Source organism: Plectropomus leopardus, chromosome 12, assembly GCF_008729295.1.
Source record: "Plectropomus leopardus isolate mb chromosome 12, YSFRI_Pleo_2.0, whole genome shotgun sequence".
Taxonomy (NCBI): Eukaryota; Metazoa; Chordata; class Actinopteri; order Perciformes; family Serranidae; genus Plectropomus; species Plectropomus leopardus.
The window spans coordinates 16,297,633-16,310,673 of record NC_056474.1 but is presented as its reverse complement, the minus strand read 5'-3'; the positions used below and the strand labels follow the sequence as shown (position 1 = coordinate 16,310,673).

Genomic DNA, 13,041 nt, shown 5'->3' with positions numbered 1-13,041 from the left:
GTGGGTTTAACAAAAAGAATTGATTCTGCCACATACTGTCACATCCATGTCATCATCTTTTCAGACTTCGCTCTTTTTGTTGATTTGAGTTTGCGTTTTCTGCAAATGGGTCTCTATGTTGTGTAGGAAGAAGAGCCTCCTGCACTGAATACCACTGTCAGAATTTTTATTCATGATAACCAACACAGCCTCTGTTATTCTTGAATGGGAAAGAGGCAGAAATAGGGTATAAAGAAAACCCTTAATATAAACCCAAATCACAGAGATGATCCGCACAGGATTAATATTATCACATCCTCTGTGTTTGGTAAGATTTGGCAGCTAATTTGCTGTGGAATTATGGACATGGCAGATTCTCACAGGATTAACATCAAAGATGACTTCCCCAATGATTATTAATTACAGGAGGTCCACAGGTAATACTAGCCTCGTGCAAATATGACTTTAGACCACTCTACAAAAGTATGAAAAATAGTTAAATTTCCCCCAAACAACAAAACTGTCCTTTTAAATTGACAATTTGGTGGTTCAGTTCGTTTAAAAATCATCCCTCTGCTGTACCTGCTTTGGTTCTTGACTGAGAATGTGTTGTTCCGCCCCAGGGGTTTGTGGGGGGTGAAGTCCTCATCCTCCTCAGGTATGTGTCTGCCCTGGCCGTTTACATCAACAGGCATGAGGGAGAGGTGGCGCCTCATGCCCCCTCGAGATGCATAGTGAACTTTGAATCCGAGACCGTCACTACTGGCAGAGCGAGTCATCCCGCGGAGGGAGGGAGCTTCACACAGCGGCACAGTCGGGTCTCCATCCAGTGGAATCTCAAAGGAGATTCCCCGAGAGGAGGAGCTGAGGGAGGAAGGAAACTTATTGTTAGTTTAACTGGGAAACAACAATACACTTCATATTCGTAGGTCAATGAATGTTGCCTGCTCTATGGAGCTTAGATACTAACCGTTTTTCTTTGGGCCATGTCCCAACACAGCCATCCACGTAGGACATGGAGTTAGACCTCTTCATTATACCTGTTACAGACAAACAGCAGCTTCTTTCATAACAAATCACTGATTTAACCAGTCAGCAACAAATGCTGCAACACTTTAGTTTCAAAAAGACATATGCTTACATGCATACACAGTGTAAGTGAGACTTATTGTACATATTCTCAGTTGGATTTTTTTCTCTAAATAAATCATGTTGTTTAATTAGATTAATTTTCAAGTGCAGGGCTCAAAAGTAGCTTAAGAGCTACTGCATGTTTGTAAACCAGCCACTAGAGGGCATCTGGTTTTAAAAACACAACACTTCCACACATTCTTCCACAGGTCCTTTAAATCCTTGAAACCTGGTTTGACATCAGTTTTCTTGTGCTGTGTTGAGATGCCTTTCACAAGCTATTTAACCCTTTATAACCTGAGAAAATTGGTTGATATATTTTGAAAATATGAGAAGAAAGGCAATGAGCAACATGGCAGGACATGTCCCGCAAATTGCAATAAATTAGTGAAAGGTAACAAGAGAATTTTTATTATTACTACTTTTATTTGCTTATTTTCAGGTAATTCCCTTGTTCCTCTTTTTTTAAAAAATTTCCTGCTAATTTTTGGACTATGTCTTGTTGCTCATTGTTTCCTACCCATGTTTTTGGAAGAGGTCAAACAAATTTGCTCCCGTTTTAGGGTTGAGTCCTTGAAAGTTTTTAAGGTTTTTAAAATAGAAATAGACATGGGTCATTGTAAGTGCTTTTATTTTTATATTCTTTGTAAGAATTGAAATGAATGGTCTTTCAGTATTGTCTGTCATCACTGTTGCACAGCACAACTGAAAGGCACTTCTCCAACTTTTCGAAGTACTATAATTAAATTTTCATGTTTGACATAAACAGAACTGCATGTTATACTTTGCTGTAAATGTTTTTATCAAATGTTATAGGTGGTCTGCAGAAACAGAACTGTAGAACAATACTATTGTTTGCCCCACTGTCCTGATGTTATTCAAACTCTATTCAAATATAATTCAGCTTGCTGGTTCACATGAAAAGAGAACACAGTAAGAGAATGAAGAAATGTATGTGATGGTAAAAAAAAAACCCACATCAACGCAATGTTTAAGATATGTTATGTCAACAGCTACAAAAAATACATTTGCCATTAAGTTATATTATGTGGAAGATTACCCATGGAAGATTACTGATTAACCTGGGAACCCTGGTTGTAACAATAATACAACTCTAAAAGTATGCTGTGCTGGGCCCTTGAATTTAGGGGCAATGGACCGAGAAAGTCCATGAAAGGTCCTTCAGTGTGATGTTTAAAAAGATTTTTGGATTCATTCCCTGGGTTTATAGTACCAATTACAGCATTTTCCTGAAAGCACCACATTAATATTTAGGGGCAAAATAAAAAAATAAGAGGACAAACTTGTGGAGAACGGTGTTGAAATGAATACCAAGGCTCCTGTTAATAGCAGATATTTTACCGTGTGCTGGGATGTTCTCTGGGCTGTCAGGTCTGTCTGCATAGCTTTGTTTGACTGGACTGGACACAGGAGCCATATTTCTACAGGACACAGGCTCACAGGCTGCAGAGGAAAACATTCGATAGATACTCAACATTCAGCTGCAACCTTGAGTTTATTAATAGACTTAGCATGCATGACATGTCATCATTATCATTAGTGTGCTAATATTATTGTGAACTTGTACTGTACCGTTTGGATCGAAGACTCTGGGCTGTACGAATGAGGGTTTAACCACTTCAAACCACCAGAAAAGCTCAGCCATAAACACCAGGTAGTTACTCTGCAAGACCAGACACACACACACATGTTTTTGTGGTTAATGCTGCAATCATATATTCTGTTATTTATTCATGTCATTAGCATGTTTGTCTCTCAGCAGTCATAGCTCCTTCTCCCCCTCTGCAAAGATGTTAGATGAGCTACATTCGCAACATCATACAGCATTTTGACAGATCAGTGAGGTCACGGCCTGCAAGCTGTTGCTAGGGAACAGGCTCAGGTGTGTGTCTGTGTGTGTAGTTTAATATTAGTGCATGTTTCATTGTCTGAGTGGCATAATGTCAAACCCATACGGTTCTTTAAAACTGCAAAAAACACCATCTGGAGTTTAGTTTATATATGTCACATGTGCACAGACAGATTTACAAAGCAGCGAGTGAGTAACCCACATTAGTGATAAATGCATCACGATATAAACTGAAAGCCTCCGGGGGCCAAAACAGATGACTTCATCTGTTGAAAACCTTTCAGTTAACACACACAGGTCAGTTTATTTACTGTCTAGGAAAGGGAGAAAAACAAAAAAAAATCCTGTTAACTGGATCTTAATGTTAGACACAGCAGAGAAAACATCTTAAAGGAGCAGTGTGTAGGATTTAGGGGCATCTAGTGACGAGGACTGCAGATTGCAACCATTTGAAACCTCTCTTGGGTGCCAAGCAAGAGCTCCACAGAGGTCTCCTGCCCTCCAAAACAAATGGACCTGCTGATTTACAGCAGGTAAAAACACTGAATAAAGCAGTTTCACGCTGCATTTCAGTGTTTCTGCAACACTGTTCAGCATGCTAATGTGTGCTCACCTCTTTTCTCTCAGACCTTCAGGAGGTTTTTAACAGGTGTCGAATTATATGTAGATGTCTCATTCTCTCTAAAACAAATGGACCAGACGATTTAAACGAGTAAAAGCAACAAATAAAGCAGTTTTACGTTAAAAATCAGTGTTTTCCAACGCTGCTTGGCTCATTGCACAGGGACTGCTAACTATGGTGTCTCATGCATATACATGAATGGTGCTAACTAGAGCTCGTGTTTGGTTGGTCCATTCTGGACAACTGTAGAAATATGGTGGTGCAACATGGCACACTCTGTGTGTGAGGACCTGCTCCCTATGAAGATATTAACAGCTCATTTTGGATCCTGAGCAAATTGGTGTGATTTCTTTCAGAAACATGGGGGAAAAGGCATTGAGCAACTAAGAAATGTTCTACAAATTGTATGAAATTTGTACATTTATATATAAAAAAAATATCTAGGGAAAATGTCTGGGGAAAAAAAAGAAAAAAGCTACAGAAAAACTATATTTATAATTATAATAATTACATATTTAAAATTATGTTACAGAGTGATTATAACTTATAAGCACTTTTTTAAAAAGTTTTGTTTGCCCTGTTTTCTTATTTTCCTATTTATTTATTAATAATGTTCTTGTACTTTTCACTAATTTCTTGCTATTTTTTGGGTCATTTTTCTTTTGTTACTCATTGCCTTCTTATGTTTTTTAAAGTAACCAAGTCAATTTTCTCAGGTTACAAAAGGGTTAAGGTAACAGAAACACACCGATTATCATTTTTAGGCCATTAAACACTGATGACAATATACTTATGTTATATTTTGTTCAATTTTTTCCCAATCCATCCTCATTCCTTTACACTGGACCTTAAATAGCTTTTAAATAAATGGACATGCACACACACACACACACACACACACACACACACACACACACACACACACACACACACACACACACACACACACACACACACTGGGTAAGCTTCAGTGGGCAGTCTGTGGTAGATGGGCAGTGTGCCAGGTCTCTTTAACTGCTCTTCAAGACTATTTTCTCCCTTGCCTCCTTGTACTTTTGTCTCACTATACAGTCAAAACAAACTCACTATAAACAATACAGCGAACAAAAAAGCAGCAGAGAAATAGAGAGCAAAGAGTGCACAAGTGTGAATTTCGTCTGCTGTGTTGTTCTGAAGAATGGAAAGTCCCAGTCAGCTCGGACCGTGACTTGAATCCGAATGTTCCTACCCACGCTCCCCGCATACTATTTACCCACACTGGCTCTGCTGCCTCTAATGTCTGGATGGCACAGATGTTGTACAGTAAGTATTTTATTAATCAGAAACAAATGTGTGTACTGGGGAGATCTTAGCCTGACGACTGGGTGAATCAGCAGTTGTTATTATCTAAAGTTCACAGATTTTGATATAAACAGAGGGAGATGTGGAAGGCGGGGGGAGAACAAGGGAGACAGGCAGAGACGGGTCAGGACTGTGAATCTCCTCCAAGCAGAATCTGTCCTCTGTCTGAGAGAGGGAGAGTTATTTGGCTTGCAGCGCCTTTAGCACCAACACTCTCTCACACACACACACACACAGGCTGTCATATTCATTAAATCTGGCAGCAAAGCAATACTCACTGTAGCAAAAATGATCTTTATGTCCCTGCTAATACATCCATGCACACACAGGAACAACCCCTCTGAGAGCCAAGCCCGCTCACACACATTCATTATTAAACTTTTCCTTGCGTGACTCATTGTTGCCTGTTTGTAATTTCCCGCCCTGACTCTCCTTATTCCCCAAAACACTTTTCTTTTTCTCTGCTGAACCCACATCTCAAAAACAGTACTTTCTACATCCTCCACATATATTTCTTTTTAAATTATTTGAGCACTTCCTACCTTTATGGATGCATGTGCATAGAGCAGGTCCTCCAGGCTGAAGTGACAGCAGTGGTTGAGGTTGTTCCTGCAAAACTCCTGCACCAGCTGGAGGTTGTACAGACTGTCCGCCAAAGACATGGTCTCCTTGAGGCAGATATCTGCTCCGCCAGGGGAGGGGTCAGGCACACACACACAGGCAAGGGAGGGGTGATAGCAAGGGCCAGGCAGGAAGACAAAGGAAAGATAAGGCATAGTTTATGTTTAAAAAAAGATCCTACTTTTCCCACTGGTATTTGTACCATATGTAGTAGCTGATTTGAATGACTCAAAAGTCTTGAAACAGTTTTCAAACCGTCTTCACTCCCCTCTGGATGAATCATCAGGATTTTTATCCCCTGATGTTACTGTACAAACAGGAACAGATCATGGATAGACGACCAAACATTACAGCAGCTGATTTCTGTGGAATGATGTCATTCTGTACTTTTTTAATTATTCTTAGGGTAAATCCCTGCACACGCAGGAGGATGTAAATTAACTCACTTCCACATCTGGCCCACATGTGTACAAGCCCCCTGTGAACTACATTTGATCCCAAAAGTCTCCAAGCACTGACAAGAGAGTTGTTTATCTTTAAAATAGCAGCCTCTAACGGTCTGCCGTCACATACCCCTCGTGACCAATCACAACCCAACCCAGGGCATTTTTAGAAATAAGAGCGCAGGCAAGCTGAGAGGAAACGAGCCTTTGTTTCTCTTTGTCTCACACTTGTTCTCCGTGTCTGTCCTGATTACTCTCTGCCTCTCAGTGCCTTTCTTGGGTCCATAACATTATCCACCATTTATATCATTAAATGTAACCAAAAAAAGTCAAAACAGGACCCTTAAAGGGGCAGATCACTCCAAAATAAGAAATACATATTTTTCCTCTTACGTGTAGTGTTATTTATCTGCCTAGATACAGGCAGGTACATTAACCAACATCAGCTGGTAAGGGTTAGGGACACTTTTACCCAAACATTTACTGTAACATAAAACATGACTCTTTAGTTGAACTTAAAAAGAACTACTTTAAATACTGATTTATTATTTTTTTAAGTTGAACTAAACTACAGTGGAAGACCTGGAAAATAATGATCATATTATGCTATCATAAAAGCATCCATTTAGTTTGGGTTGAATAAAGGTTGTTCATTTTACATTTAATTTGATGTGATACATGTATATGAGCGTTTCTCTATCCTGATCTGTGTGACTAAATTCGGAAAACTTAAAAAATATATATAAATAATAGCATTTATTCCAGGAACGTTTTATCTTACCTCCCATGTCTTAGCATTTTAGACCTTTGAAAGACTGATTTAAGACATTTTATTACCAATCACGGCCTTATTTAATGATTTAATGCCATTAAGAATAATTAAGGACCTGCAGTAACCCTGTTTCAAATATATTTTATTTTGGCGCCTTGAGCACCACAGGCAAGTGCCATCTAGTTCCACTATATTTGAGAGAAGGCAGACATCTCTACGACTGACATTGCCAACACTCTACAACTTACACTAAACAATCTGGATTAATAAACAGCACTACAAGTAAGAGGAAAAATATGTATTTTTGATTTTGGTATGAACTGTTCCTTTAACCGCTTGATTACGTTATAAGATTGGGATTAGAGTTTGACAAATTTTAAACTATAAAACATTCCTTGTAAAAGGCTACTATGCTATTATTACTTGTTTTTATTAAACTGACACTCATACATTCATGAGGCAAAATGCTCACAAAATAAGGGCTTTGTTTTCAAGTCTTCTATTGAAATGTGAGTTTTTACTTAGAGCGGATAGAGCAAAGTCTCCTTTGTGCTTTCACATTTGGACTAAAAGTCATTGTGGTAAGCTCATTGTATGCCTTTTTTTCCTGTTTCTAATTCTATTACTAAACTGACTTCAGTCTTCGTGTTTACTTTTTGGAAAATCACAATAAAAGAGGGTGTAACTTCTGAGATCAAGTGGGTGTGGTTACAGATTGAGGGGTTGTTCTCACCTTCCAGTCTGACAGCCTGTGGGCAGTAGAAGTGCAGCAGGGCGGTGAGGGCACAGCCGTCTGTGTTGTCCTTCAGCAGGTTCTCCACCAGGGGGAGTACTGGAGCGCTCCTATGCTGGGCATGCTCCCTCCTGTAGCGAGCCTGAAACCATGGCAACGGCACAAAGACATCACCTACATGTGTCATTGGGGTGGATACGTACTGCTGGCTCTCTGATTGTTGGTACAAATTTGCCAACATCTGCAGAAACACTTTAATCTGCATGCGCACACACACACAACTCAGTCACACATAAAACAGACACGTAGGTGTTGATTTCAAGCATAGGGTGGGCTTCAGGCTCAACTTAAAAAATGCAGATTGAATTCATGGTAAAAAATAAACATCTAAACGGTTAGAAATACTGTCATCTTAAATTCAAATGGATAAAGAAAGATGCAATCTAAACCTTCAGCATTATTTTGCCCCCTTTAATTGCTTGTGAAAAGCCGTTATTTCTATGAATGGAGAAAAGGAAATAAACTCATTAAACAAATGAACAGTTTAAAGGGTTTAAAGTTTTTGTGTTCGCACTTCTATCCTTTTCTGTTTCTGTCTCACTGAGCCAGCAAAAACCACAGAGACAACACTACACATCTTCAGGGCATCAGCACTCCCAGTTTGCCAATAAACACACAAGAGGGGCGTAAAATTTGAGTTTTACAAGAGATGCAATGGAAGCTTTATTCAAAGACAGCCTCTCAGTCTAACAGCCTCTCAGTCTGTGCATTGAGCTATGAGGATCAAAACGTTGTCCTTTGTTAGATGTGGTTTGTATTTTCAAATATTTTTGGAGAGCAGAGTCAGTTGGACATTTTTGTATTAAAATGAAATAACCTTTCATTACTCACAGACTGCTTAAACAATAATGAGAATTATTGGATACCTGAACAGTTACTGGTGTCTGCTGACAGTTTATCAAGTTTTTTACGAGCCCAATTCAAACATGAGAAGCAATTTAGTAAAATGTACAAGGAATGCATTTCCTAAAATTGTTAAGGGCTTGAGTGGGCTAGGGTGGGAGCTATCAGACCAGTGCATGATGGGTCTAGGGGCCACATGCAATGACAAGAGAACTTTATGGGAGCATGTGAAGGTGTGAATCCTTGCAGGTTTTGGATGAGACGGAGACGAGGTAGATGGTGATGGCTGGTGAAGAGGAGTTCTTCAGAATGGATGGACTTACTGATACTAATCTCCAGTACCATTTGGTAGGAGACTTGATGGTAGATGATGATTGGACAACAACAGGAGAGAGTGGGAGAGGAATTAGGCCGACAGCAAAAAAAAAACTTTTACTATTACACCTGAGACTGGAGGACAATCCCTTAAGTCCCTTAAGTCATCCAATCAGCAAGTCTTTAGAGATGAGGGACATATTACTAAAAAAGTGAAGCTTTCAAAGGCTAAGGGATTTTTCCTCCTGGACATTATTTTCCCTTTTTTTGTGTCTAAATAAATACAACAATTTTTAAAACTGGTCCAGGTTTAAGCGAGAACACTGCAGCAGGCTGTGGTGAGACAGGCTGCAACATAACCATTGAGGACATATTCACCCATCAATGTACTTCCTTAAAAGTGCTTGTTTTTGCAACTACCATGTTTAGATTATTATTCTAAATGTCACACTACTTCCGTCAAGGATCCTACAGAAAGACCTAGTAAGATTAGCTCCAAAAGCGCCATAACCAAAGTAAAGCTGAGACTGTTCATAAATTCATGTATTGGACATAGTAAAACTGAGACATGACTGAGATATGATGGTGGCTCTATCTCTAAATGTCAGGGGGTCACCACAGTCTGTTGGATTAATCCTCTGGAGAAAAAATGAATATCAGTACATAATTTCCTAGCAGTCCATCCATTAACCGTTGAGATATTTCATCTTGTACATTTAAAAAATGTGGATCTGCACTCCTTTCTTGGCCTCTGTCCAAACATTTCAACAAAATTTTATTGAAATCCGTTGAAAGATTTAGAAAAATATATATGTTGCAAGCTAATGAGCAGATGAAAAATGGGACCTAAAGCTTAACCTCCTTGATGGAAGTACTCAAAGCTTCAAGCTTAGATTCGCACAGTATCAACACAAAACGCTGAGCACTTAGTCATAAGACCCGAGTTTAAGATTTTTCACACTGTCCCAGAATAGACGAGACCGAGAAGTGTCTTGTGCTCATCCATTCGTGTGTGTGTATGTGTGCGTGCATGTGTGTGTGTGTGTGTGTGAAATTATCTCCTCTGAGTATGTCCTACTCAGTGAATAGACTTCTGTTAAAGCTGATAATGCAGAGAGGGAGCTGTGTGGTGGAGCATGCAGGAGGGAAGCAGCTGACTGACACTGAGTGTACAGATCACTCTTTAAAAGACTTACTTTCTCCTTCATTGTAACTTGTTGCCTTTGACAAAGCCTGAGTGTCTATACGAGTGTGGGATGGGTCACATACCTCATGTGTGTTATCAGCTTACAGAGTAATTGCACTATGGCAGTGATCACTCTCACTTTAACGACACAAAAACAAAACAATGAGCGAGAGAACATTTGCTGAGAAACTCCCACAGCAGATAAAAGCTTCTTCTAAACTGATTCAGCCACTCGTAGCATCCTGCAGCTCTTTGAAGAGAAAATGTAGTTTCCTTTGTGGGAACAGAGACTAACTCACCATGTGACCATTTTACAACCTGTTGTATATAAACAAGTTAATCTATGTTTTCGGCCATGGCTGTGACGCAAGCCTCGGTCCAGACTAAAATATCTCAACCACTATCAGATAGATTGCCAAAGGACGTAGTACTCATGGTGCAGAGAGGACATATCATACCCATTTTTTTTGATCCCCAGCTTTTCCTCAAGCAACATGAGATTGATATTTTTGGTTTTGAGTGAAATGTTTCAACAACCATTGGATGGATTACCATGAAATTTGTTAGAGACATTATGGGCTTTGAAGCTTCACTCATAATGTTGACACTCAGATTCTGAATGAAGTTTTTAATGCTGCATCACTTTTTTTTGCATGTCTATTCACTCTGTCTAAAACTGGTATTGGCATTTTGTTTGTTTGCTCTTCTGCATGCCACACACAAAGGGAGGCACGCACCTGTATTAAAGAGGTGATATAATAATGTGACAAGTGAAAAAATATATTTATATATTTATATTTATATTTTATAACTAGAATCAGTTCCTTGCAGTTGTATGCTTTGTATGAACCCACAAGGTTGCATTTACAGTTTACATCCATGTCTGTGAAAACATGGACATTTTCAACCTGCTAGCAGAGAAGATCTATATAATCAGCACAATTTCAAAGTGCATCCTAGATCAGTGCCACCAATTCATCCTTGACTCAAACTGGACCTTTGTGTCAAATTTGAAAAAATTACATCAAGGACTTCTTAAAATATTGCATTCATGAGAATGAGACGGGAGTAGGATCACGGTGACCTTCACCTTTGGCCACCAAAATCAAATCAGCTCATTACTAAGTTCAAGTGGACATTTGTGCTAAAGTTGAAGAAATTCCCTCAGGGGATTCCTGAGATACTGTGTTCACGAGATTGGGATGTATGGAAGTACATTTGAATTCTCATTTGGAAACCTCGAAGGAAGCCCACGATGTAAAAAAACAAAAGCCACACATACACAAAAAAACGACGGCCCTAAAGACATTTGTGGCCCCTCAGGATGAATTCTTAGAACGTTGGTGATCCTTTGAATTTCATTTAGCGCCACCATCAGTTTGTCCAGCGCTGTACTTTAGGCCCAAATGCCTGCAAAATTAATGACATTTCCATCAGCCTCAGCTGTTCTTTGCGTTTTGTGCTAATTCTGAAAATGTAAGCCTGCTAACATACTAAACTAAGATGGTAAACATTATTTGGGCATATACCATTGCCACTGTGAGCATGTCGTCATGCTAGCATTAGCATTTAGCTCTGAGCATCCCTGCTTTGCACAGACAGCCTCAGAGCAGCGAGCATGGCTGTGAACTTTCAGTCTTGTTTACTTGAGATAAAGTTTAGCTGGAACTATATATGAAACCACACAGTTTTACAAACCAGTAACATCTTTACACACTCAACTGAATCAGAGATCAATCAGTGTTTACCTCTTTGACTAGCTATTGAATTGCAGGAACCCATTTCCATTTAGTACAGTTCTATATTTGCCTGTGTACACTTATACACACGCACAATGGGAAAATATTTACTTTTCTATTTTTTACATGCACCCTTTTTTGTCACTGTTTTAGAGCACCAACCCGAGGCCAGGGTCGTGACCTGAAAAGGCACTGTGCTGGAGCTTCACGGCTAAGTGAGTGGAGTTGGATGGTAGCTGACTGCTGTGTGTTTGTCCCAGCAGACCGACTCTTTGGGTCACATGGACGTTACATAACAACGAGGCCCGCAGGATGACAACACAGTCTCTGTCTGTCACTGACTCTCTTTTCCTACAGCTGACAAAGTTCCTGAGTGTCTCTCTCTCCACGTCTCCCACCCTGGTGTCATTTGTCCCGTTACCCTCTCTCTGAATTTCCCTCCTCACTTTTCTTCTCTCTCTCTCTGCTTCACATTTCTTTGTCTCCGCTAACAGCGGCGTCGTGATTCCTGCCAACATTTCTCTGCAGCTGGTCTGAGACTGAGCTCATCTGTTCCTCTGATTTATAGAGCTCTCTGTACTGAGCTGTATGTGTGTGTGTACATATCATGTGTGACTGCCTTATGTGGACGAAGACTTGTGCTAATGGCTATGAGTGAAACAAGGAAATATTTGTGCAATATAAGTGTAATTTTAACAGATAGCAGACAAAACAAAAGTTTGAGGAGAAGAAAATGCAGCTCAAAACAAAATCTAATTAGTTTTAAATATTAAAGAAAAAGTTCTGTTTTACTTCATTTCCCTTCCTATCCTTAAAGTAATGGTTCAATTTTTGAGATGTATGCTTTCCTGTTGAGAGTTAAATGAGAAGGCTGATTCTCTCATACCTGAGTGTTAGAGCAGAGCTGGATCATCCCAAAGACTGGAAACAGAAGGAAACAGCTATCCAGGCTCCGTTAAAATATCAACTATAATCCCTGCCTTGTGGTTGTATGCCTCCGCATGCAAGTTATCACTGTACTGACGTGTATGATTCCAGCTAATAATGTCTTCACTTAGACTATTTTTACAGAGGACTGCAGAGGACTGATGGAGAGCTTTGTCACATGTCACCTGAAATTCAATTTTAGCACATCTTTTTTTCTTTTTTTTTTTTTGACTACCAGAGGAACATACACCGTCATATTAGGGCCACCGTAGATATAAAGAAATCTAAAAGAAGAGAAAAAAAATCTAAGCTATTTTCTGAGTTTATAAAGTTGCAATTTGGAAGAAAAAAAAGTCAGAAAAATTGTGGATTTTTTTGTTTGTTTGTTTTTTGGGAGCCAAAGAGCCACATCACTTCACTTTGGCTCAACATCGTCACAAATCTGCTGCCACCTGCCTT

The 13,041-nt window shown here is 39.5% G+C and overlaps 1 protein-coding gene across 2 annotated transcripts in view; it reads right to left on the bottom strand.

Annotated features, from left to right (window-relative positions):
• camsap2b (calmodulin regulated spectrin-associated protein family, member 2b) overlaps window positions 1-13,041 on the bottom strand; it is a 44,153-nt gene that overhangs the window by 11,441 nt on the left and 19,671 nt on the right. For both annotated transcript variants that reach the window (XM_042497345.1, XM_042497346.1), the window contains exons 5-10: window positions 7,513-7,654; window positions 5,486-5,625; window positions 2,704-2,794; window positions 2,473-2,574; window positions 950-1,019; window positions 562-843 (exon numbers count right to left, since the gene is read on the bottom strand). In XM_042497345.1, the coding sequence (XP_042353279.1) occupies window positions 562-843; window positions 950-1,019; window positions 2,473-2,574; window positions 2,704-2,794; window positions 5,486-5,625; window positions 7,513-7,654 (827 nt within the window). The remainder of the gene's footprint in view (window positions 1-561; window positions 844-949; window positions 1,020-2,472; window positions 2,575-2,703; window positions 2,795-5,485; window positions 5,626-7,512; window positions 7,655-13,041) is intronic.